The 24,231-nt window shown below is 44.1% G+C and overlaps 1 protein-coding gene across 3 annotated transcripts in view; it reads left to right on the forward strand.

Annotated features, from left to right (window-relative positions):
- Nucleotides 1-24,231, forward strand: part of LOC146863482 (programmed cell death protein 4-like) — a 145,902-nt gene that overhangs the window by 86,317 nt on the left and 35,354 nt on the right. For all 3 annotated transcript variants that reach the window (XM_085642909.1, XM_085642910.1, XM_085642911.1), the window contains one exon: nucleotides 23,625-23,739. In XM_085642909.1, coding sequence (XP_085499035.1) covers nucleotides 23,625-23,739 — 115 coding nt within the window. The remainder of the gene's footprint in view (nucleotides 1-23,624; nucleotides 23,740-24,231) is intronic.

The raw sequence follows: 24,231 nt of genomic DNA on the forward strand, positions 1-24,231 counted from the left end.
TGTGTGTGTGGCTCTCTATGTGTGTGTGTGTGGCTCTCTATGTGTGTGTGTGGCTCTCTGTGTGCGTGTGGTTCTGTATGTGGGTGTGTGGTTCTGTATGTGGGTGTGTGGCTCTGTGTGTGTGTGTGTGTGTGTATGTGGCTCTGTGTATGTATGTGTGGCTCTGTGTGTGTGGCTGTGTGTGTGGCGCTGTGTGTGTGTGTGTGGCGCTGTGTGTGTGTGGGTGGCTCTGTGTGTGTGTGGGTGGCTCAATGTGTTTGTGGGTGTCTCTGTGTGTGGCTCTGTGTGTGTGGCTTTTTTTGGTAGGTGGCTCTATGCGTGGTGGCTCTGTCTGTGTGGGTAACTGTGTGTGTGTGTGTGAATGTGTAGGTGGCTCTGAGGGTGGCTCTATTTGTGTGTGGGTTGCTCTGTGAGTGGCTCTGTGTGTGTGTGTGTGTGTGTGGGTGGGTTTGTGTGTGTGCCTCTGTGTGTGGGCGCAAATGCAATAGATCTCGGATTTGAGAGTGATTAAGCTATTGACATTGTAAATAACAATGCAGTTTCTTAACTCCTTCCGTGCTCATGACGGAACCACGCCGTCATGAGCCACGGTTGCCGTGTGCTCATTACGGAGTGGTTCCGTCATGCTGCGGCCGTTGGCGGCCGCGCCGCCCACACGGCGCTAATTCCCCGCCTGTGCGGGCGATTAGCGCTGTGGGCGGAGTCATGACGGAACCACTCCGTCATGAGCACAGCCCAACCGTGGCTCATGACGGCGTGGCTCCGTCATGAGCACCGGGCCACCGCGCTGCCCCCCCGCACCCCCCAGCGCTGCGGCGGAATTTCCGCCGCAGCGAAGGGGTTAAAATGTTTCAACAACAAAAACACAAATAATGTCATGAGCAATGCCAATAGCTCTAACTTTAACAATGCCGAGACCATTGCATTGTAAATGCTTGTTATAACTACCAAATTGTTAGGTGCTTAGCGTTTGCACCATCCAACGAAGAAACCATTTACCTTTCCTCATCATTCCTATTCTCAAATTGATTATTAATATCCCATCAATTAATACATTCAATTTTTAATCCTACTATCCAGAATTTTGATATCTCTAATTATGCGCTATTTTCATGCATTTTATGTACAAAATCTCAAGGTAGATGGCGCATAAATACCAATGCTGTCCTTAATGAAAAAAACAAAACATTTGTTCTAGGCATATGAGCTGCAGAATTCACACTTTGTGCATAGATCGCCAATCTGGTGTTGGGCTCGGATGCTTGCACCTTGTTGTTGTCTTGGAAGAAGTCTTTGAAGTCCCTTGGACGATAGTGCGCATGGGCATAGACTCCATCCTCGGATTGTTTTTTTCCGCCATCGGGTTCGGATGTAACTTCGGCGGATCGGTACTGTGTTATCCAAACCTTTTCGACGCGCAAACCATCGCAAACTCAACGTTATTGTTTTAGTTTGCGTGCCTTTCGACGCGCTAGGTCAAATACTCTATTCCAGTCGTCGACGCGGGCCGCTGGGCCTATCGACGCCTTTTGGGCCTACGGCTAATGGAAAGGACTCCATTCAAAAAATGACTCCAGTGTGGAGCTGAATTCCCACACAGCGACCAACACAAGGTCTGCAACCTCTGTCTCTCGCCCGAGCAAGAGGAGAGAACTTGCCAAGCCTGCGCCTCCTTCCGGTCCAAGAAGACTACTAGTGATCGCCGGGCCTGATGAGACATTATGGAGCAACCGGCTGCACCGGTGCCAGAAGACCTCTTCGATGAAGGCCCCGATGTTCCAGAGGCAGAGGATTTGGAGGATCTGGACATCGTTTCCGTGGCAGACGACTCCGACAACCACATCACTCCAGGTCAACGAGTAAGTACAACTGCCCCTGCCCCACCCGAAAAAAAGAAGGCTCCGGTCAAGATTTCGCCTGCAGGCCCCAGTCGCGTCCGAAACAAAGCTTCAGAAGCCCTGTCCCCGGGCCCGGCTCCGAAGACAAAGGAAAAGCCTTCCAGCGGCTCGGGACCAAGCAAGCCGCATGTCAGTGTCCCGCAAACACCATCGGCACCGAAGTCGGGAGCACATCCTTCTCCCACAGTCTCCAAGAAGGCCTCGGCACCGAACACATAGGCACCGAAAGAACAAAAGGCCTCAGATCTGAAACCAAAACACTCTGAACCGAAAAAGATTTCCGACTCGACGCAGAAGGATCCAAAAACCCCTTCAAAGGCTCCAGAGCAGACATCTAAATCCCGCTCGGAACCGAAATAATCGGCGCCGAAAGCGACTATCGAAGAGGAAGAACTTTTTCTGCTGGATCCCATCGATCCGAAACAAAAAACTCTCCAAGTGGACCCTAAGACAGGCCGTATTGTCATCGTTTGACACTAAAAGAGGAAATTGGACACCCCACACATCCCTGAGGTGCCTGTGAAGAAAAGAGACTGTGCAACTTCACCCTTACAACACTCTTCTCCTGTCCTTCCTACTAAACCTTCCTCCTCCCAAATCTCCCATACTTCCCCCATATTCACCACCATCACAGGATGATGATGATGATGATTTAGGGGGTGGGAAGGCAACAATGACCCTTTTACTGACCCTGACACATGGGAGGACTATGATGACCCAGTAGATCCTCCAGACCTTCCTGATCCCGATGCATACCCAACACAGCCATCTCCCCCAGATGACAATATTGGCTTCAGTCCGCTCATTGATAGGGCTGCCCAGTACCATGGTCTTCAAATGCATTCGGACCCCACAGAGGAAGACTTCCTCATCGACACTTTTGCACAACCACAAAAGACAATACAAACTTTACCCATGTTAAAAGGCGTCATTAAACATGCCCCAGAGATATTTAAAGACCCTGTAAGGGCTAGAATTCTCAATCCTCGAATTGATAAAAAATAATAACCCCCCCTAATGATCCCACCTACATTAAGGGCCAACTTCCCTTAGACTCCCTGGTAGTGACCAATGCTAGAAAGCGTGCCAACTCTCAGGCCTCTGGTGATGCTCCACCTCCAAACAAAGAGTCTAAATTACTAGACGCTTCGGGCAAACGAGTTGCCGCCCAGGCAGCTAATCACTGGAGGATAGCTAATGCGCAGGCATTAATTGCCAGGTACGATAGGGCTCATTATGACAAGCTTGAAACCCTAGTGAAGCATTTGCCTGACCAATATAAAACCAAAGCTAATGATTTGATCCAGGAGGGCAAATTAATAACAAATGCATCCATTAAGTGTGCCCTCGATGCAGCAGACACCGCATCCAGGTCCATCTACACATGCCTCCTTTCGCCGCTCCTTTTATAGAGGAGCATCCAAAACATCTGTACAGACACTGCTTCCTCCTATAAAAGCCCCACACAAACATCCCCCACCACGGGATATTTTAGAGGTGGGTACAGGGGAAATAACAAAGGTAGAGGCCGAGGTAACAACCACACCCGCGCCTCTCTCACTAATAAACAGTGACTTCCCTCCAGACCATTCCACTCCGGTCGGAGGGAAACTCTCACAGTTCCTAACTGTCTGGAATTCCATCACTACAGACAAGTGGGTAAGACAAATTACCCAGTATGGTTACCGCCTGGAACTTACTGCAACTCCCTCCAATATACTGCCCAAACAACGTCCCATGTCCACTGAACATCTGACGCTCATGGAACAGGAAGTTCTCTCACTGCTTCAAAAACATGCAATAGATTTAGTTCCCTAACACCATCAGGGAACAGGAGTTTACTCCCTGTATTTCCACATCCCCCAAAAAGATGGTTCTCGAAGACCAATACTGGACCTCAGACCTCTCAATCTTTACATACAGTCAGATCATTTTCACATGATCACTCTTCAAATCCTTCCACTGCTTCAACAAGGCGACTTCCTTGCCACACTAGACCTCAAGGACGCCTACTTCCATATTCCCATACACCCTGCCCACGGAAATATCCACGGTTCACAGTGGACGGCCAAAACTATCCGTTCAAAGTTCTGCCATTCGGGGTGACCACGGCACCCAGAGTGTTCACAAAGTGCCTTGCAGTAGTAGCAGTGCACTTGCGAAGGCAGCAAATCCATGTATTTCCATACCTCGACGACTGGCTGATAAAAGTCAAATCATACAACCAATGTGTTCACCACACTTATCAAACTATTCAGCTGCTACACAGCTTGGGGTTCACAGTGAACTACACCAAGTCGCACCTTCAACCCTTCTACCTACATCAGTAGCTAGGAGCCACAATAGACACTGCCAAAGCTCTAGCATACCCCAATCCAGCCAGGATAGCCAGTATGCAAACCCTCATCACCAAATTTCAGCCCCAACACTCTCTTCCAGCCCGAGTGTTTGTGCAACTCATAGGAATGATGACCTCTTGCATTCTCATTGTACCTCTCGCAAGACTTAAGATGCGCCCCTTACAGGAATGCTTAGCACGTCAGTGGAACCAGGCTCAAGGTCAACTTACAGATCTATGCTTAGCACGTCAGTGGAACCAGGCTCAAGGTCAACTTACAGATCTATGTTGGTGGACAGCCGCACACCTCACTCTCTGCAGTGGTGGAACACACAAAACCTTTCCACAGGGCGGCCGTTCCTAGAGCCAGTTCCACAGATAGTGCTAACAGACGCATCGCTCACAGGCCGGGGAGCCCATCTCCTAAACCACACAATTCAGGGCAAGTGGACCACTCAACAAAAACAGCTCCACGTCAACCACCTAGAATTACTAGCAATATTTCTAGCGCTAAAGTCATTCCAAGTACATCTCCTCCACAAAACTGTCCTAGTCCGCACGGACAATATGACAGCAATGTAATAAATACAAAAACAAGGAGGAACACACTTGTTGCAGCTGTCTCAACTGGCGCAAAGCATATGGAGATGGACCATTCCATAAAACATTTAGTCTGCCAGAACATCTTCCAGGAGTGAACAATCAGATTGCGGATCTGTTGAGTCGTCAGACTCCGCAGATACACGAATGGGAACTTCATCCGCAAGTTCTGCAACCCTTTTTCCATATGTGGGGCCACCCAGAGATAGAGCTGTTCGCCGCAAACGCAAAATGCCCAACCTTTGCCGCCAGGTACCCACACCCGTTGTCCAAGGACAATGCGATATGGATGAACTGGTCAGGCAGATTTGCGTACGCTTTTCCGCCACTCATTCCGCTAGTAGTACACAAGCTCAAACAGCAGTCGCTCAAGATGATCCTGGTTGCTCCCACTTGGGCACGGCAACCATGGTTCACAGCACTACTCGAACTCTCAGTAGTTCCACACCAAAAACTATGTCTCTCCCCAACGCTGCTCTCACTGAACCATGGAGAGATAAGAAACCCAGATCTAGCACAACTGAATCTAGCAATCTGTCTCCTGAAATCCTAGAGTTCGGTTACCTCAACCTCCTACCCGACTGTATGAATATTCTTAAAGAAGCTAGACGCCCCAATACATGAGCCTGCTATGCAGTTAAATGGAAAAGATTTGTCATTTACTGCAATAACGACACAATTGACCCGCTACATGCTTCAGTTCAAAACATCATTTGCTGTTTGCTGCATCTACAAAGATGCAATCTGGCATACTTCTCTATAAGACTACATCTGGCTGCCCTTGCCGACTATCTACAAAACAGACAACATTTGTCATTGTTTAGAGTACCTGCTATCAAAGCCTTTATGGAAGGCCTTAAAAGGATAATTCCTCCAAGACTGCCACCCTCTCCAGTGTGGAATCTAAACATTTTTCTTACTAGACTCATGGGTTCCCCATTTGAGCCATTACACAAATGCGAATTACAATTCCTTACATGGAAAGTAGCTTTCCTTGTCGCAATCGCCTCTCTCAGGAAAGTAAGTGAGATCCAGGCTTTAACCATTCAAGAACCATTCTTACAAATACATCGTAATAAGGTGGTTCTTAGGACAAATCCAAAATTCCTTCCCAAAGTAATATCTGCTTCCCACCTTAATCAGTCAGTAGAGTTACCAGTATTTTTCCAAAATCCTGATTCGGTAGCGGAAAGAGCTCTTCACACGCTTGACGTCAAAAGAGCTTGGCTTTATTACAGAGACAGGACTGAAGCTTTCAGAAAAATGAAACAACTGTTTGTACCTTACTCTCTACCTCATGAGGGCAACACCATCTCCAAAGCTGGAATTGCAAGGTGGATAGTCCAATGCATTCAAATGTGTTACCAGAAAGCAAAACGTACATTAACAATTCCCCCTAGAGTGCATTCAACTCGCAAACTAGGGGCTTCCATGGCATTCTTAGGGAACATTCCCCTAGAAGACATTTATAAGGCAGCAGCATGGTCTACTACACACACGTTCACCAAACACAATTGTGTAGATGTGCAAGCAAAGCAACAAGATTCTGTAGGCCAGGCTGTTCTAAGGACACTTTTTCAAACTACTGTAACAGATACAGGCGACCACCACTAGGGGAGACACTGCTGTACAGTCTATGCACAAAGTGTGAATTCTGCAGCTCATATGCCTTGAACGGAAAATGCTACTTACCAGTATGCATCTGTTCTTGGCATGTAGAGCTTCAGAGATTCACATGCCCACCCACCTCTTCGGAACCTGTATCTATTCCAGTATTATCTTACTTGGATACATTCACATGGACATCGTTTTTGTTTCTTACAAACTCCATCATTTCCCATCATGGCGAAAAACAATCTGAGGATGGAGTCGATGCCCATGCGCACTTTCGTCCAAGGGAGGAGTCACCTATCTCGTGACTACAAAGACTTCTTCCAAGACAACAACGTGCAAGCATCTAAGCCCAACACCAGATGGCGATCTATGCACACAGTGTGAATCTCTGCAGCTCTACACGCCAAGAACAGATGCATACTGGTAAGTAGCATTTTTCTTATCACCAATACATGACTATTCTCCTTTTTATCCTGAGGGTTCTACGTCCGTTGTAAATTGATGGGATGCATTTAAGCCATATGTCAGAGGGGAGACAATGTCTATTATGGCACATAATAATAAATCATTGAACCCTAAAATTAAAGAATTAGATTAGCAAATAGCTAAGTATGAACATCTCTTCCTCACATCTGACCACATCAAATATAAGGTACAATTGCAACAACATCGTTATGAATTAAATTTCATATTAAGCAATAGGGCAGGCATAAATACTTCTAATCAAAAAGCGAAATTCTGTTTTAGTGCTAATAGATCTGTAAGATTTTTAGTCCATTATCTAACTACTAAGAAGGATAAAATTCAAATTCATGCTATCCATAACTCTAATGGTCAAATCACTTTATCCCATAAAGAAATAGTTAATTAATTTATTAATTACTTTTAAACTTTATATAATAAACCTCCTCCTAATGATACGTTGCATATCGATAATTTTTTAGAGAAGTGTGGTTTACCTAAAATTTCTCCTTCAGTTAGAAATAAGTTCGATTTAACAATCACTTTAGAGGAAGTTCATTTAGCTGTTAAATCTCTTAAGTTACTTAAATCTCCACGTCCAGATGGGATCCCGGTTAAATTTTATAAAGAATTTCCTCCACCTTTCACCTCATTTACTCAAACGATTTACTTACCTTTCTAGTACAGGATCAACTTCTGGGTCCTTTACTAGAGCTTTTATTATAGTCCTCCTGAAACCTAATAAAGATCTGGCTATTGTTTCAAATTATCACTGCATTTCTTTGATTTAATCAAGACCTTAAACTTTATGCAAAGATTCTTGCATTCAGGTTGGCCTCTGTATTCCTACCATCATGCATATTGACCAATCTGGTTTTATGAAAAATAGACATTTTGTGAGTAACGTAAGATTATTATTTCATGCAATTGAAATTGTATCATCACTAACTCTATGAGCCGGTGTCCTGGCATTAGATGAGGAAAAGGTTTTTGATAAAGTTTATTGACAGTATCTTTTCCGTACCTTGTATGTATTTAATTTTGGCACTTGGTTTATTCTTATGATTTCAGCTCTATATTCTTGTCCGTCTGCCAAACTTTTCATTAACGGTCAAATCTCCAATAATATTTTCCTTTTGAGGGGCACTAGACAAGGTTGCCCCTTATCACCTTTGCTTTTTCTTCTTGCTATTGAACATTTACTAATTGTCATTAGGAACAGTATGGACATTGCAGTCCTCACTATAAATAACGTCCCTAATAAAACGTGATGATATACTCCTATATATTGGTAATCTAGAATCTTCCATTCCTTCCATTACTAAATTTAATTAGCACTTACTCTGATTTCAGGAAATACGCTAACCATTAATAAAACAGATTTATTTTCCTTTAAATGCTCATTGTACACCTGATAGTCTCCCAAACAAAGAAATAATTTGTCAGAAAGACCAACTTAAATATCATGGTATATTATTTTCTCATACCATTAAGCAATCTTTAAATGATCTGCACTACATTTATCCTGGTGGGGAAAAATTGGTGCTATAAAAATGGATATTGCTCCAACAATTTTCTACCTTGTTTCTGTGATACCTATTATAAAAATATGGACACATTCATTTCTAACTTTATTTGGAAAAACAAATCTCATCGAAGTTATTAAAAATTAAAATTGGCTCAGAGCAATGTTGGTTTTGGTTTAACAGATTTCCTTAATTATCAGAAAGCGTTTATTTTAAAACAAAGTACCTTATGGTTTCAGCATACAGAGTTTATTAAGTCACCTTTATGGCTTTGCATTGAACGAAGTTTGATATCACCGTTTCCTTTACCTGCAGTGCTCACCATGAATAACTCTAATGCTTTGCTAAAAAGATCAGTAATACAGTAGTCTACAAAATTAATATTACAAGATTTAAACTACATTTTCCAATTTCCTATATTACTTACATTAAATTTGTCGTTCTGGTATAAACCTGTGTTAAAACTAGCTCGCCACTCAAACTTTTGACAATCCTGGATTAAAGCTGGTATTTTTTTATTTATAAGATACTTATCGTAACAAAGACTTTTGATGAATTACAGCAAACATTAAGTTTCAGCCGGCAGATATTTAGGAATACGAGCTCTCATGTAATTCAATCCTTGATTCATTTCCAAATAATTTTCCCATAAATGCTACCTCTGGTTTAGAATTGTATATTCAGACACTTTCTTCGTCATCCCACGCTGGGTCACTGTTCAATAAAATTTTAAAAAGTTGAATAATTATTAAGGGGACAATATTAACTTTCTTAATTTTGGAATAAGGAATTAAATTGGTCATTGTCTATAGATATATGGGGGAACATTTGGTTGAATAGTATCTCTGGATGGCTGTCTGTTTCTCTATACCAAACTAATTACTTTACACTATTCAATTGTCTGTAGACTCCGTTAAGGTTATTTATACAAAACTTTTGAATTCACCCAATTGTTGGAATAGTTCTCTGAATGCAGGCTTATCTGATAGACTACTAGCCGCAGATTCCTTAACGTAGAATTATCCCCAGGCAACAAGACTGCTTGTTCTGCTCCACCGTGGTGCTCTTGATGTGTTTCCTTGCGCCCCTGCCTCTGGTTCCGTTGGGGCTTCGTGCAACGGTGCTTTCTTCTTCTGCCTGTGCTGTTGGCGGTGGTGCCGTTCCGGCCTTGTCCGCTGTTTGCGGCCACTGTGTTTTCAGCTCTTTTCTATCTATGTGCGTGTTTCTTCCAATGGGCCCTGCCTCTGGCTCTACCTCTTCTCACTGGGTTCGAAGTGACCCTTGTGTTCCTTGAGGCTTTTGGGGCGCTGTCTGCCCCTGCGGGGTGTTGGGCGCTCTCTCTCTCTCTTGGTTGGGCTTCGGATCTCCTGGCACTTTTCCTTCTTGTTCTTGTGTCCTGTCCCCTACTGGGGCCCCGGTCTCTTCTGGTGGGGAGGCTCTCTTGCAGGCCCTCCTCCCTTCTGGATATGGCTAGGGTATCTATTCTACGTTGAGGAATCTGCAGCTACTAGTCTCTATCAGATGTGCAAGTTACTTACCTTCGGTAACGGTGTATCTGGTAGAGACGATTCTAGCCGCAGATTCCTTCACAGCCCACCCTTCCTCCCCGTTCTGCGAGGACCCTCTGCTTGGTTTTCTGCAGTTGTCTCCCTCTGGGTGGCTTGTCTTCTGTGGGTGTCCTCTTCGTTTTCTTCCGGTCAGGCTTCCCTCCAGCTGGTTTCTCTCCAGCGTGAGTGCCTACTTTTGCTCTTTCCCTCTGTTGTTAGGGTTTCTGATCCCCACCCGGTCTTCTGCGTTGGGGTTCTTTTACCTGTCCTTTGACCTCCTTCTCCTTTCAAAGGTTATGGCCCTCGTTGGCAATGTAGTCTGCGGATGGATTTCCTGTCCTTTGAACTTCTACTCCATTCAGGCAGTATCGCCATCCTTGGCAGTGTAGTCTGGGGATGGATTGCTGTTCCTCTGTTCTGGGCTTGTGGCCCTTCCCTTTGTGGTTGCAGTCTCTCTCTCTCTCTCTCTCTCTCTCTCTCTCTCTCTCTCTCTCTCTCTCTACTCACTCACTCACTCACTCACTCACTCACTCACTCACTCACTCACTCACTCACTCACTCACTCACTCACTCACTCACTCACTCACTCACTCACTCACACACACTCTCTCTCACTCACTCACTCACTCACACACTCTCTCTCTCTCTCACTCACTCACTCACTCACACACTCTCTCTCTCTCTCACTCACTCACACACTCTCTCTCTCTCTCACTCACTCACACACTCACTCACTCACACACTCTCTCTCTCTCTCACTCACTCACACACTCTCTCTCACTCACTCACTCACTCACTCACTCACTCACTCACTCACTCACTCACTCACTCACTCACTCTCACACTCACTCTCTCTCTCTCTCACACTCTCTCTCTCTCTCACACTCTCTCTCTCTCACACTCTCTCTCACACTCTCTCTCACACTCTCTCTCACACTCTCTCTCACACTCTCTCTGCACTCTCACACTCTCCTGTCACGGCGCTTTCCCCTGCTTGTGCCTCTGTGGTAAATAAAATACCGGACTGAATTTCATACGGAATCCTAAAATAAAGTAAAATAGCTCAAAATAACAAGAGGCAGAATCCGTGGTATAAGAGGTTTTCTAAATGGGCTTTATTCCATTCAAAATGGCCGACTCGAGTCGCGGCCTTCAGGTTCCGTCACCACGAGGGTTCAGGAAGTGAAGTACAATAATTTATTGACAGACATGTATTTTTATAATAAGTGCATTACAATGAAACGAATGTAGAAGGCGTAACATTTGATAAGAAGAGTGACAAAACAGGTACGTAATCGAAACTAGGCGTAATAAGGAATAAAAGAAACATGATTGGTTTGCATTATCAGACATAGGTGGATCTATAAGATAATACTTGGCATAGATGCGCGCGCAGCAGCATGACGTGTAATTGACGTGCAACTAGGGGGTGAAGGGGACTTGACATTTAGCTCTACATGTGGAGACGAGAAGTCTGGGGGGTCAAGTCAACCTAATCCCAAATCATATCTACCATCCTATGTTTGGAGAACTATGTTATCCACAAGGAAGGACTCTCGGACAGAATCTATTCTATACTAACTGTGTGTGCGTGTACAAGCGTCTAAGTGTCTATATGAGATGCGAGGGGCAGAAAACTTTCCATGGCAGCAGGGCTATGAATCACTTGCAGGAGGACGGAAAGGCTGAGTCCTTGCTTGTGAGCTAAAGGAAATGTTTACCTAAATCACTTGACAGGAATGCATCGGCTGAAGAGCAAAATAGATAATTCGAAGGTGAAATACAACTTCTTGGCAGGCAGGCGAAAACTGGCCGAGGCAGACATTGTTAGCTGCACAGGGAGTAGGACAAAGTTCATGGATACAGATGCGAGCTCAAGCTGAAGCTGTCAGAGACAGAGAGCAGGGAAAGGCTTTGAGGACAGAATCGGGCCTACTTGCCTGAACTGTAAAAATGGAGTAACTTAGCCATATAAAGTCGGTGGCCTTTCATACTTAGGAATCGAATATCCAGCCCATTGATGGCGGATCTGACAGAGAACATGTCGACGGAAGACACACATATGTTTGCGTCTTAGAAACTGGAACTGGAGGGAACATACATGTACTTGTAACATGCATATAGAACCGTTGGGGTCCAAGATAGGGGACATAACTGATCAGGAAAATCCACATTTCCACATTCCCTCCTTGTCCCCTTCTTGCCCTTCAAGAGACATCAATCTTCATCATTCCATCGATTTGCTCATGGAGCATCATTTCTTCTTCCTTCTTCTTCCGGCATTCTGAACGAGACCTTGGTGGTGGAATACACGATGTGGCACACAGACCACAAATCGCTGGTCCACATTGTAGACATAGACAGCAACTGAATAGTATGAGAAGGCCAATACCTAGGAAGGATAGAACTCTCCATCCCCAGGCTGATATCACACTCCAAAACCACCCGGACCACGTCCAAGTGCCTGGATTCTCGTGTATCTGGCTTACAATCTTATGAAGGCGTGTTATAGCTTTATATACAGATGGCGAATTTTCTGGTATGAATATGCAGCAGCTGGATCCGATGACCCTGCAAGCTCCGCCCCTATCGACCAGGATGACGTCAAGGACAAGACGATTCTGGAGAACAACAATTCTCATCGCTGATTGTTCCTCTGTCAGATTGCCTAGGGCGGCTATAGTCTCGTTTACTACAGCTTCAAGAGTCTTGGTGAGTCTGCGTATCAGCTTACTATTTGATATAGTACCTATATAGGGAAAGATACCTTTATTGAAATCTACATATTTGTCCCATGCTGTCTCAGTATAATCGACAACTGGGAGATCTCTTCGCTCTCTATTGTGTACTAAATGAACATTTCGATAATAATCAGGGGGAGCTAGGAAAACAGGTGGCAAAAGGAATGCTATGTAACAGGTACCATCCCAATCTAGAGGCAGACGCATATATGCCGTCTGGCCACATATGAAGTAAGAATGGCGAGAAGCTCTAAATGAAGATTTACCTTGATCACTATATTCTACTATAGTAACGCATTGGCTATGGCCCATATGTATGGAACCAACTTTTCTCACACATAATTCACCCTTAACTGGAAATACTGACATAGTGGGCAGAATTAGTTCAACTTCGGATTTGACATTCAAAATCATAAGATTAGGCGTAAAATTACCTAATTTATACACTTCATTTTCTAAATCAGTTCCTGTTCTACTGGGGTGACCCTCCTTATTAGGGTGACAGACTTTGAATAAAACTAGATTCAAATTTCCCCATATCCAATGTTGTTGATAAACTGCTGTGTCTGGGTCTATGGAATTTAATAAACTAAACCATGCTCCACAGGAGCCATTGTGTGTGAACGGATGTGGAAAGAAAGGCAGAACTCCTTTGTTATTCTGATAGGGAGGAAGTCGGCCACACACCCAACAATTGGTGGCATTACTAGTCTGATGGAAATGATGTAACATACTAATGAATGTGTTATTACGCAGCGCAAGTCTATAGGACAACTCATGTGGGGGTAAGTCACTAAAAGAATGTTCATCAGTTATATTGAAAGCACGTTTAGAAACAGGATAATACATATGCAACAATATACTTGCAGTAACTATTAAAAAACTCAAAAAAAACAAAATTAATAAAGTCACAATACAGTGGCTACGCAGTGATTTACAATAAGCATGTCGTTTCATTATGATTCTGGACTCTACATGATTCAGACCTAAGGGATACATGTCGGGACAGATTCAACCGCTTCACCTTGGAGAGGACTTAAACAATCAAATCGTCCGACAGTTTAGATCTGGACCTGAGTTTCTGTTTATAGAGTTCGGTGCTACTGGCCTCAGCCAAAGGTAGCTTTGAGTCAATGGGGGAAGACACACGGGGAGTACTGTTTGTGTCAGGAGGAAGTCCATGAAATTTTTTTATATGGCTGGAATGCACCCAGCCTTTCCTCCCTTCGATCTTCACAGCTGTTCTGGTCGTCAGCAGGACCAACTTAGGAAGCCTCCACCTTGGCTCCAGTTGGGTTTTCCGATCAAAATTCCTGACGAGAACATAATCGCCGGGAATTACGTCATGAGGTTTCACCTCGGTGTTGTCAGGAAAAGCTGCGACTACCTGTGAACGACAAGATTGTAGTGCAGACATCAAGGAAGCCAGGTAATCTGTCAGCATATTACAGTCAACATCAGTTATTTTACGGGGTATAGGCGTCCCCCACATATTCGGTGGCCTACCAAAGATCACCTCATAAGGCGATAGCCCTGTTCGAGAGTGTGCTACCATCCTCATGTAAAATAGCGCAACTGGTAAGGCTACTATCCAGTCCACACCCTTTTCCTGACATATTTTAGACAATCTGATTTTTAAAAGTTGATTATGTCGTTCCACGAGACCTGCTGCCTCGGGGTGTCGGACACAGTGGAATTTCCACTGATATCCCAACAAGAGTGAGACATGTTTCATTAATTCGGATGAGAAAGGCTGACCGTTATCTGAATATACAACACGTGGTAAACCGTACCGTGGGAAGAATTCTCTAATTAGCTGCTTGGCAGTAGTCGGGGCAGTGTAATCTGATACGGGATACGCCTCTGTCCAACGGGAGAGAGCGCAGACAACTACGAGAACATATTTGAATCCTCGACAACGTTCCATCTGAATATAATCCATCTGGAGGACTTCAAAAGGATGGTCAGGAGGCTGAAATCCACCCTGCTCTACGGGAACACTCTTTCCTGGATTAAACTGACAACATATCATACAGGTACGAACTTTTTGTTTAGCTGCTGCTCGTAAATGTTTATTGAACCAAATGTGCTGAATGCTGTCTAGCATAGCCTTCTCTCCTAAATGTGCTGGACTGTGAACTGTAGCTATAATGGCTTGAACCATGGAATCAGGGAGAAACCATACAGATTTCTCCTTCGTCATCCATCCTTGATCTGTCTGGATCCCTCCTAGTTCAGTCCACTTCTTTATTTCTTCTGCTGTGGCATGTGTCTGTATGTCAATTACGTCAAGTGCGGGGTCCTTAATTGTCATACACTGTGTTGGTGTCTGAACTATTGGCTTTGTCATGTCTAATGTGCGATTCTGAGCAGTCTGTTTAGCTGTTTTGTCAGCTAAATCATTGCCTTGAGAAATGGTATCAGTAACCTTCGTGTGTGCTTTACATTTCATAATCGATATAGCAGTGGGTAGATGTATTGCGTCTAACAAAGCATGAATGAGGGGTCCGTGCTGAATGTGGGCACCATGGGAGGTTAAATAACCTCTCTCTCGCCACAGCACGCCGAAGTCGTGTACAACTCCGAATGCATAACGTGAGTCAGTGTATACATTAACTTTCTTATTTGTGGCTTGAATACAGGCTTGTGTTAGAGCAATAAGTTCTGCTGCTTGGGCTGACAAAGTATCTATACAATTTGTTTCAATAACTTCAGTGTCTGTTGTGACTGCATACGCGGCCACTAAGTCTCCTGTACTTGCTCTCATGCACGATCCGTCTACATACAACGTCAGGTCTGGATCTAACAATGGAACGTCTGTCAAGTCTTGTCTAGGTTTCGTCTTTATTTCAATGATTTCAACACAATCATGAGCTAGTGGGTCTGTTCCAATTACAGGTAATAGTGTAGCAGGATTCAATGTATTACACCGTCGGATCTCTATGTGTGGTTGAAACAATGTCAGTTCATAACCGGTAAGTCTTGCTATGGTCAAGTGTTGTGTTTGTGTTCGGTTCACAAGAACCTCTACTGCATGTGGTACTTGTACTGTCAATGGGTGTCCTAATACTATGGCATCGCTTTGTCTGATTGCTAAAGCTGTCGCTGCCACTGATTTCAGGCATGCAGGCAAAGCCTGAGCTACGGGATCTAATGTACTGGAAAAATAAGCACATGGCTTGCGTGATCCTGCTTGATCCTGAGTGAGTACTGACAAGGCAGTACCTTCGCGTTCTGTAACAAAAAGTGTAAAATGTTTGCTATAACATGGCGTTGCTAAAACAGGTGCTTGACATAAAGCTTCCTTTAGGCTTTCAAAAGCTTGTGTATGTTCCTGAGTCCAAGGGAGAACAGTCGATGTGGCTGCCTCCTGTGTGGTTAACTGAATGAGTGGTTTTGCTAGAAATGCGTACTGAGGGATCCACTGCCTACAATATGAAGTGAGGCCTATGAAAGCCCGCACCTCCTTCTGTGTCTGGGGTATTGACATGTTAGCAATTAACTGGATGCGATCTGGTGTAAGCTGCCTTCCCTCCTTGGACAGCGAGTGACCAAGATAAATAACTCGCTGAACACAGAATTGCAGCTTAGAAGGGGACACCTTGTGCCCCTTGTCGGCTAGGAAATGTAAAACTGTCAGAGAAGCCTTTTCACATTCTGGCTCGCTTCTTGCGGTGATCAGCAGATCATCGACATATTGAAGCAGTGCAGTATTGACTGGCATGTGGATACTGTCAAGTTCTCGTTTCAGTGCTTGGCTATAGATGCTGGGGCTTTCTGTAAATCCTTGGGGAGCGCGTGAGAATTTAAAGCTGCGCCCATTTAAACTGAATCCGAACAAGTATTGGCTTTCCGGATCTATTGGGACGCTGAAAAAAGCATTCTTGAGATCAATTACAGTAAAAAATGTTGCTTCGGAATCAATTGCTGTCAACAATGATGATATATCAGGGACCACAGGGAATTGTGGTACAATACACTTGTTTAGTTCACGCAAATCAATAACCAATCGGTATACTGGTGGGGCAGTAGGGTCAGTTCGTTTAAGAATCGGAATTATCGGTGAATTACATATATTGGAGTCTGTTTCTATAACTACTCCCTGGGCAATCAGCTCATCAATGATTTTCAGCAAAGCCACTACAGCATCATGCGGTAACTTGTATTGTCGCATTCGTGGTAGTACCACTCCTGCTTTCAATGTAACTCGATAGGGTGTAATGTTCATGCAGCCAACATCCGTAGGGCCTTGTGCCCATAGATGTACTGGTAAAGTCTGTAGTCGGGGATCCATGTCTCTAGACACATAGTGACCTTTAAAATCACGTAAAAACAACCTTACTCCTTCTGGAGAACAACATATTATGGCTCCTAGTGCTTTCAGAGTTTTAATTCCTAACAGATTTTCTGGGCATGATTTAGTAAGCAATAAATCTGTAGTTCGTGTCAAAGGTCCTATCGTAAGTGGTAGAGGCTGTGATACTTCATTAACAATAGGTTTTCCTGAAAAACCAAGGGAAACATTTTGAGAGCCTGAGAGGGGTGCCCCTGGAACTTCACTACGTTTTATAGTTGTTCGACTTGCCCCTGTATCGAGTAAGAATTTTCTATCTTGACCTAATAATTCGCTATGTACATAAGGTCCTTCTTGATCTACAGGAATCTCGATAAGCGGTAAGTCAACTTCCCTCTCTAGGCTGGTTCATGCGTAATGCTGATATTCAGGGTATTCATACTGTGCAGTCTGATACATTTGTCGTGTCGTTGTTTGTGTGGCAGTAGCAGGCAACGGTGGTGCAGCTGGCACAAACTGTATGGGTTGCTGTGAGGCTGGCATTGCCTGTTGCTGAACTGGCATGGACGGTCCATGCTGCATAGGTCCTTGTTCATTCTGATCTTGTCTAACTAATCGTGGTCTCTCTTTTGCAATACCTGTAGCTATATTACGTTTCAGGACTGGACAATCATGTACATAATGGCCTAGTTGTTTACAGTAATTGCAGGTTCCTTTTACAGGAACTGCAGAATCACCAGAATGTGTCACACCCTTTTTGTGACCATCTGCTGGTACTGTCTGAGAAACTAGCATTTTCATTTTTGTATCCTTCATGCGTCTATGCTCGTGTTCTTGTTCATCCCTAATTCTATTGTGATGATACTGTAACATTTGTAGCATTTGCGACGGAGTGTTACTTTGCCAGGTACTCTCGAATTTCAATATTCTATTCTTCACTGGAGGCAATGCATTTTCCACCAATTTTGTCACAAATAAATGTGGATATGAGTCACTACTTGCTTTTATACCACTATTTATACCAAAACATTTTTCAAATCGAGCATAATAATCGCTTGTGTCTTCATCTTGCTTTTGTTTGCAGGCTGTGATTGCACCCCAATCTTCCTTTTTTGTAGTTAATAAACGTGGCAGTACCTGTACTAGTAAACCTGGTAACAGTTTAACTTTATCCCCGAGCCCCGAACCTGCAGTTCGGCTCCTTTCTTCCTCTGCTAATGCTGTCCAGTCTATCTTTTGGTCTCCTACTTCCCACTCTTTTTCTTTCAGTTTTTCATAAATGCCAGCAGGCAAAAGCACCTTTAATATCGTCATAATATCAGGAAAGGTGTACTCTCCCATCAGTAACATGTCTTTAATTTCTCGGTGGAAACCCGCTGGGTCTTTGTCATGACTAGGTACTACTTTCTTCATTTCTAATAATTCCATTTTTGATATGGGTGTGTAAACAAATACACGGTGAAACTCATTGTCTTCGCCTTTTATTGGGTGCACTTCTCGTAAAGGATTTTGTCTATCCATATAGTACGGCGTTCTTTCTCTGTGGGGCAGCGAGAGAGAATCCGGACTTACAAAAAGGACATACTGTTTACGTGACACTAATATCTCTTTAATTAGCTTATTACTAGAACCTCTCCATCTGTTTGTGAGTAGTTCCGTTAATATATCAGGTAAAGGACCAGGGTCAGCATGTTGGCACTTATATAATATGAGGAGTTGCTGAATCATATAGATTCCAGCTAAGCGTTGTTCATCTGTACTGAGATTGAGAAACGTGTGTGCTACGGTCTCATCACCGTATTTTTCAGGACTGTCAATCCAGTGAACGGCTGATCTGGCTAATTCTTGCTCATCCATGGAATCGAGGAGGTGGTAACCCCTTCGTTCTCGTAGTATCTTATCTGCGGCTTGAAACGAATGTTCAGGAGACTTCAGATTTATTACAGGCGTCGGATACGTTCTGCTGTTTTTTGGGCATACAGAATGTATTGGATCAGGAAAACATCTAGTATTTTCACAGGATCTTCCTCTGCCTACATAGGCTATGGTCTCTGACTGTCTTGCGGAATTCCCTGATTCGGACACTTCATCTTGCTCAAACTCGTCTGTTCCCAATCTTTCTTCATGAATACGCTCTATTTCTTTACGTATTTTTCGGCACATGGCTATTATACAATTTTGCTTATCGTGTCTCCCTTCTGATATATTCTGACTCCATCTTGTAAGAATAAGCATTGCATTCGGGTCTACCCCCGGACGATCTTGATTTCTGATCATACAGTTTATGAGGAAACGTAACAGTTCCCCCTGTATCTCTACTTTCTGGAATTCCATAGCTCTGTTAATACATCCTGGATCTCGTCCTGTTTGAACAAAATGATATATGTTGTCTAGATGCGTAGTCATCCCTGGTAACCTCGCTAAATACTCTGCGGCTCGCCTGATACGTAATGATGCCAGGACCATTTCGTCCTCTTTACCAACCACCGGGTCATATCTACAATTTACAAGGAGTTCCTTAAGCGTACGTTCACTTACGAATTTAGGTGTACGTGAATGTGCTGACTCTTGAAAGACAAGTTTATTTATTCTAGGTGGTGTAAAAGTACTGCTAGCACCTCCCGTGGCCCTATCTGGGGCGTCGGGTGTGAATGGGTTCGTTGAACGTGACACAGCAACTATGGGTGTCGATACCTCTGTAGAGTCGACTGCGGAGACAGATGCGGAAACAGATGTGCTTGCCGACGCTTGTGTCGGAACTTGCTGTTGCACGGGGACAGATACCTGATCCTGACGTTGAACCCCTCCGCCAGACGGTCTATGTGGTGCGGCGTTAGCATACTCGGGAGCTGCGTCATCTAGATATGAGGAAAGAAAAACATCTTCTGCGGTTCTGGGAAGCCCCTTTGGATGTACCTTAATTGGAAATAATGGGGGTGGCAAGTCTTTTGGTATCTCTGGAGCAGCCTTAGGTAATCCTTCGGCTAGTAGGGGATACATACCATTCATAAGAGCATTTCTTTGTCTATTTACTTGTTCTGATCTCACTCGGATACCTTCCTCAATTAATAGATTTTCTTGAACTTTATTTGAACTTTCTTTACTCCTCTCTTCTTGTCTACGTGCTTTTTCTGTTCGTCTATGAGATTCTTTACGCCATAACTCAACAGCGTCTTTCTGTGACTGTCTGACCTTTCTTTTCCATAACTCTTCCTCCACTTTCATGATGCACTCTGCATCCCAGGTTCCCGCTATGGGCCACCTTTGACTTTCCGGTAATCCCTTGGTATAATCTACCCATAGATCAAGAAATAATATGGCATCTAAGCCATGTTTATGGTACATAAAATGCCCTGGAGTGTCCCTAGGAGGAATAGGAACTGCTTCTTCAAGCACCCCTTTTCTGGTAGTAATCTGTCTTAACTTCGAGAAGAGCGGCATATTTACAACTGATCTGATACTTACTCTTGAATTTTCTTAATACGAAAAACACAATAAATGAACAGTGAACAATGAACAGTCATTCATACTACAATATTTTGAACACTTTAAACATTAAACATTAAACATTGTAACAATGATCGACAATGATGACAGTCTGCCTAACTAATCACCACGCTGAATTCTTGACAATAACTGAATTCTTCGGAATACTTGATATACTGCTAAACAGTACATATACACTGCTAAACAGTGCAGACCGGATTTGTGTACCCAAATCCGTCTTGACCGGCACAACCTATGTGCACGTCAACACGCCTCCCCGGCGATGGTACTCACCGAGTAGCTCCTTGAAACGGAAGGCCTCAGAGAATGGACAGGACTCGATGACTGCGGACAGCGGACCCTCTGGACATCGGGATTTCGGAAAACCTGGTGGGCCTCTGTATACCTCGGATCTTGCTCTCTCAGCTAGGCTCTGGTCGGGATACTTCGCACTTCTCACCGCCTCGTCTGGGTTGATCGCAGCCTCAGTCGCCCCCGCTTGACCGGAGGGAGCTTACAGGAAATCCTGCTGGTACGCGTTTATGGTCCGTCCAGCTGTGGCAGGAGACCGGGCCTGCAACGCACCGCCGGCGCGTGAGATGAGAAAGTGTCCCTGTTCGGGCGCCATTATGTGGTAAATAAAATACCGGACTGAATTTCATACGGAATCCTAAAATAAAGTAAAATAGCTCAAAATAACAAGAGGCAGAATCCGTGGTATAAGAGGTTTTCTAAATGGGCTTTATTCCATTCAAAATGGCCGACTCGAGTCGCGGCCTTCAGGTTCCGTCACCACGAGGGTTCAGGAAGTGAAGTACAATAATTTATTGACAGACATGTATTTTTATAATAAGTGCATTACAATGAAACGAATGTAGAAGGCGTAACATTTGATAAGAAGAGTGACAAAACAGGTACGTAATCGAAACTAGGCGTAATAAGGAATAAAAGAAACATGATTGGTTTGCATTATCAGACATAGGTGGATCTATAAGATAATACTTGGCATAGATGCGCGCGCAGCAGCATGACGTGTAATTGACGTGCAACTAGGGGGTGAAGGGGACTTGACATTTAGCTCTACATGTGGAGACGAGAAGTCTGGGGGGTCAAGTCAACCTAATCCCAAATCATATCTACCATCCTATGTTTGGAGAACTATGTTATCCACAAGGAAGGACTCTCGGACAGAATCTATTCTATACTAACTGTGTGTGCGTGTACAAGCGTCTAAGTGTCTATATGAGATGCGAGGGGCAGAAAACTTTCCATGGCAGCAGGGCTATGAATCACTTGCAGGAGGACGGAAAGGCTGAGTCCTTGCTTGTGAGCTAAAGGAAATGTTTACCTAAATCACTTGACAGGAATGCATCGGCTGAAGAGCAAAATAGATAATTCGAAGGTGAAATACAACTTCTTGGCAGGCAGGCGAAAACTGGCCGAGGCAGACATTGTTAGCTGCACAGGGAGTAGGACAAAGTTCATGGATACAGATGCGAGCTCAAGCTGAAGCTGTCAGAGACAGAGAGCAGGGAAAGGCTTTGAGGACAGAATCGGGCCTACTTGCCTGAACTGTAAAAATGGAGTAACTTAGCCATATAAAGTCGGTGGCCTTTCATACTTAGGAATCGAATATCCAGCCCATTGATGGCGGATCTGACAGAGAACATGTCGACGGAAGACACACATATGTTTGCGTCTTAGAAACTGGAACTGGAGGGAACATACATGTACTTGTAACATGCATATAGAACCGTTGGGGTCCAAGATAGGGGACATAACTGATCAGGAAAATCCACATTTCCACACCTCCAGGCTGGCTCTCACCTTGGCTTGCAAGGTGGTTCCATGGAGTGGTGCTTTGCGCTTTTCTTGCTCTGGCCTGCTGTTGTCGCCTTCTGGTGCCTTGGTGCCACCTGGTGATGTTTCTCACCTTTTTGTTTCTCTCTATTTTGTTCTCTGGTTTTTTGCACACTGTTCCCATGCTCTCCTCAGTTTTGTTGTGATGGCTCCGCGTTGTGGCTTGGAAAAAGTTCTCTGAAGCAAACTGACGTCAGTGCGCCGGGATGGGGCTTATGTGACTTCGCTGACGTCACGCCCGCGGAGGACGTCGGGGCGGAGTCGCGTGGTACTGCCCCCCGGCGCACAGAGATGCTGGGTAAGAAAGTTTTCCGGGTCCAGTCTCATGCCTGGGGATAATTCTACGTTAAGGAATCTGCGGCTAGAATCGTCTCTACCAGATACACCGTTACATGCTTATGAATGTCATATTGTTGATGCATTTTGGAAATAGGTTTGGAAGATCGTTACTAAACTTTTAAATATCTCAAATAATGTTTCATTTTCTATATTAATTTGTAAGTCAACTTCACTTTCCACCAAATTTTCTGTCATCAATAGCAAACTTTTATATTTTCTGAATCTTTAACATCAGATGCTTCCAATTGGGAAAATACCTCATTACTATCAATTCGTGCACAGTGGGCGTGAATGTTTACTAGAAAAAGAGCTAATTTGACTTTATCTTGCGTCAATCACAACACTCCTAATAATCATTTATTTTAATAGTGATTCAGTGTTTCATATATTGGTCACATTTAGTAGCTCTATTAACAATGATTTGTCCTGATGATTATATTCCCTTTTTTCTTTCCTTTTTCTTTTTATTACTTGATCATAGTTTTTGTATTATAGGTACTTTATTAACTCTTACTTGATATTATTCTACAATTTACGTTTTTATTAATTCAATTATTATAATGATATAAATTTGCATCTACCTTTTTCGGTGCTCTTTTATGTATGGTCTTCTCATATTTATCTAAAAATGTAATAAAATGTTTTGAATACAGACATAGATGATGAATCTCTTGGCCTCAGTCGTCCATTTGGGACCGTGCTGTATGCCCAGTTGTGGGTGCTCGACCAACGATTCCATGTACCTCTTCGGTACATCATCCCACTCGGCTCTCCGCGAGCTTGCAATGCGTGTCCACTGGTGCAAATAGCGTTATTGAAAATGACCTGATGGAACTGAGCAAGTTGAGATATGCAATGACTGTCGCCGGCCATCCCCTGTCCCCATCTCTAATTCTTGTACTGCTCTTTCCCTTTGCAGAGCTGCTCTGGACCGAGCTGCCGTCCTCCTCCGTATCAAAAGGGAAATCATCCGTCTGGACAACGTCTGGGGCGTGGGCGGAGGCCAGAGACCTGTGAAACATCTCATCAGAGAGGTCTGACTTGCGCAGTTCTGGTGCTAAAAACATGGGCCTTGACTCAGGAAGATAGTCGGGTCTGGTGGTTTAGTGGACTACTGTGTCTGCTGTAGGGGCATATGTTCGACCTCATGATCCCAGGTTCAAACCCCGGCAGGTCCACCCAGCCTTTCATCCTTCTGAGGTCGATAAAATGAGTATCATTGTGTTGGGTAACAATAAATATCTTATTCAGCGCCATGATACTCTTGGGTGTAAGTGCGTTTTACAGATACACATCATGCTTGTTATAGTCCATCCTGTATGCTTTGCCTCCACCCCCGTTTTCTTTGCTTCCTGTTTGCCCAGGCGTGGTATCAATCTGTGCCATGTTTCTAAATGGTTCTCCCTCCCCCCCCCTCACTCGGCTTACCTTTCTTGGGTTTTTTTTTTTTTTTTCTTTTTCTATTCCCGCTCTTCCATTTTGTTTTGCAAGAGAAGTCTCATATGGGTAGTAGGGACGGAGTGTGC

The sequence above is a fragment of the Triturus cristatus genome, chromosome 2_2, assembly GCF_964204655.1.
Source record: "Triturus cristatus chromosome 2_2, aTriCri1.1, whole genome shotgun sequence".
Lineage (NCBI taxonomy): Eukaryota > Metazoa > Chordata > Amphibia > Caudata > Salamandridae > Triturus > Triturus cristatus.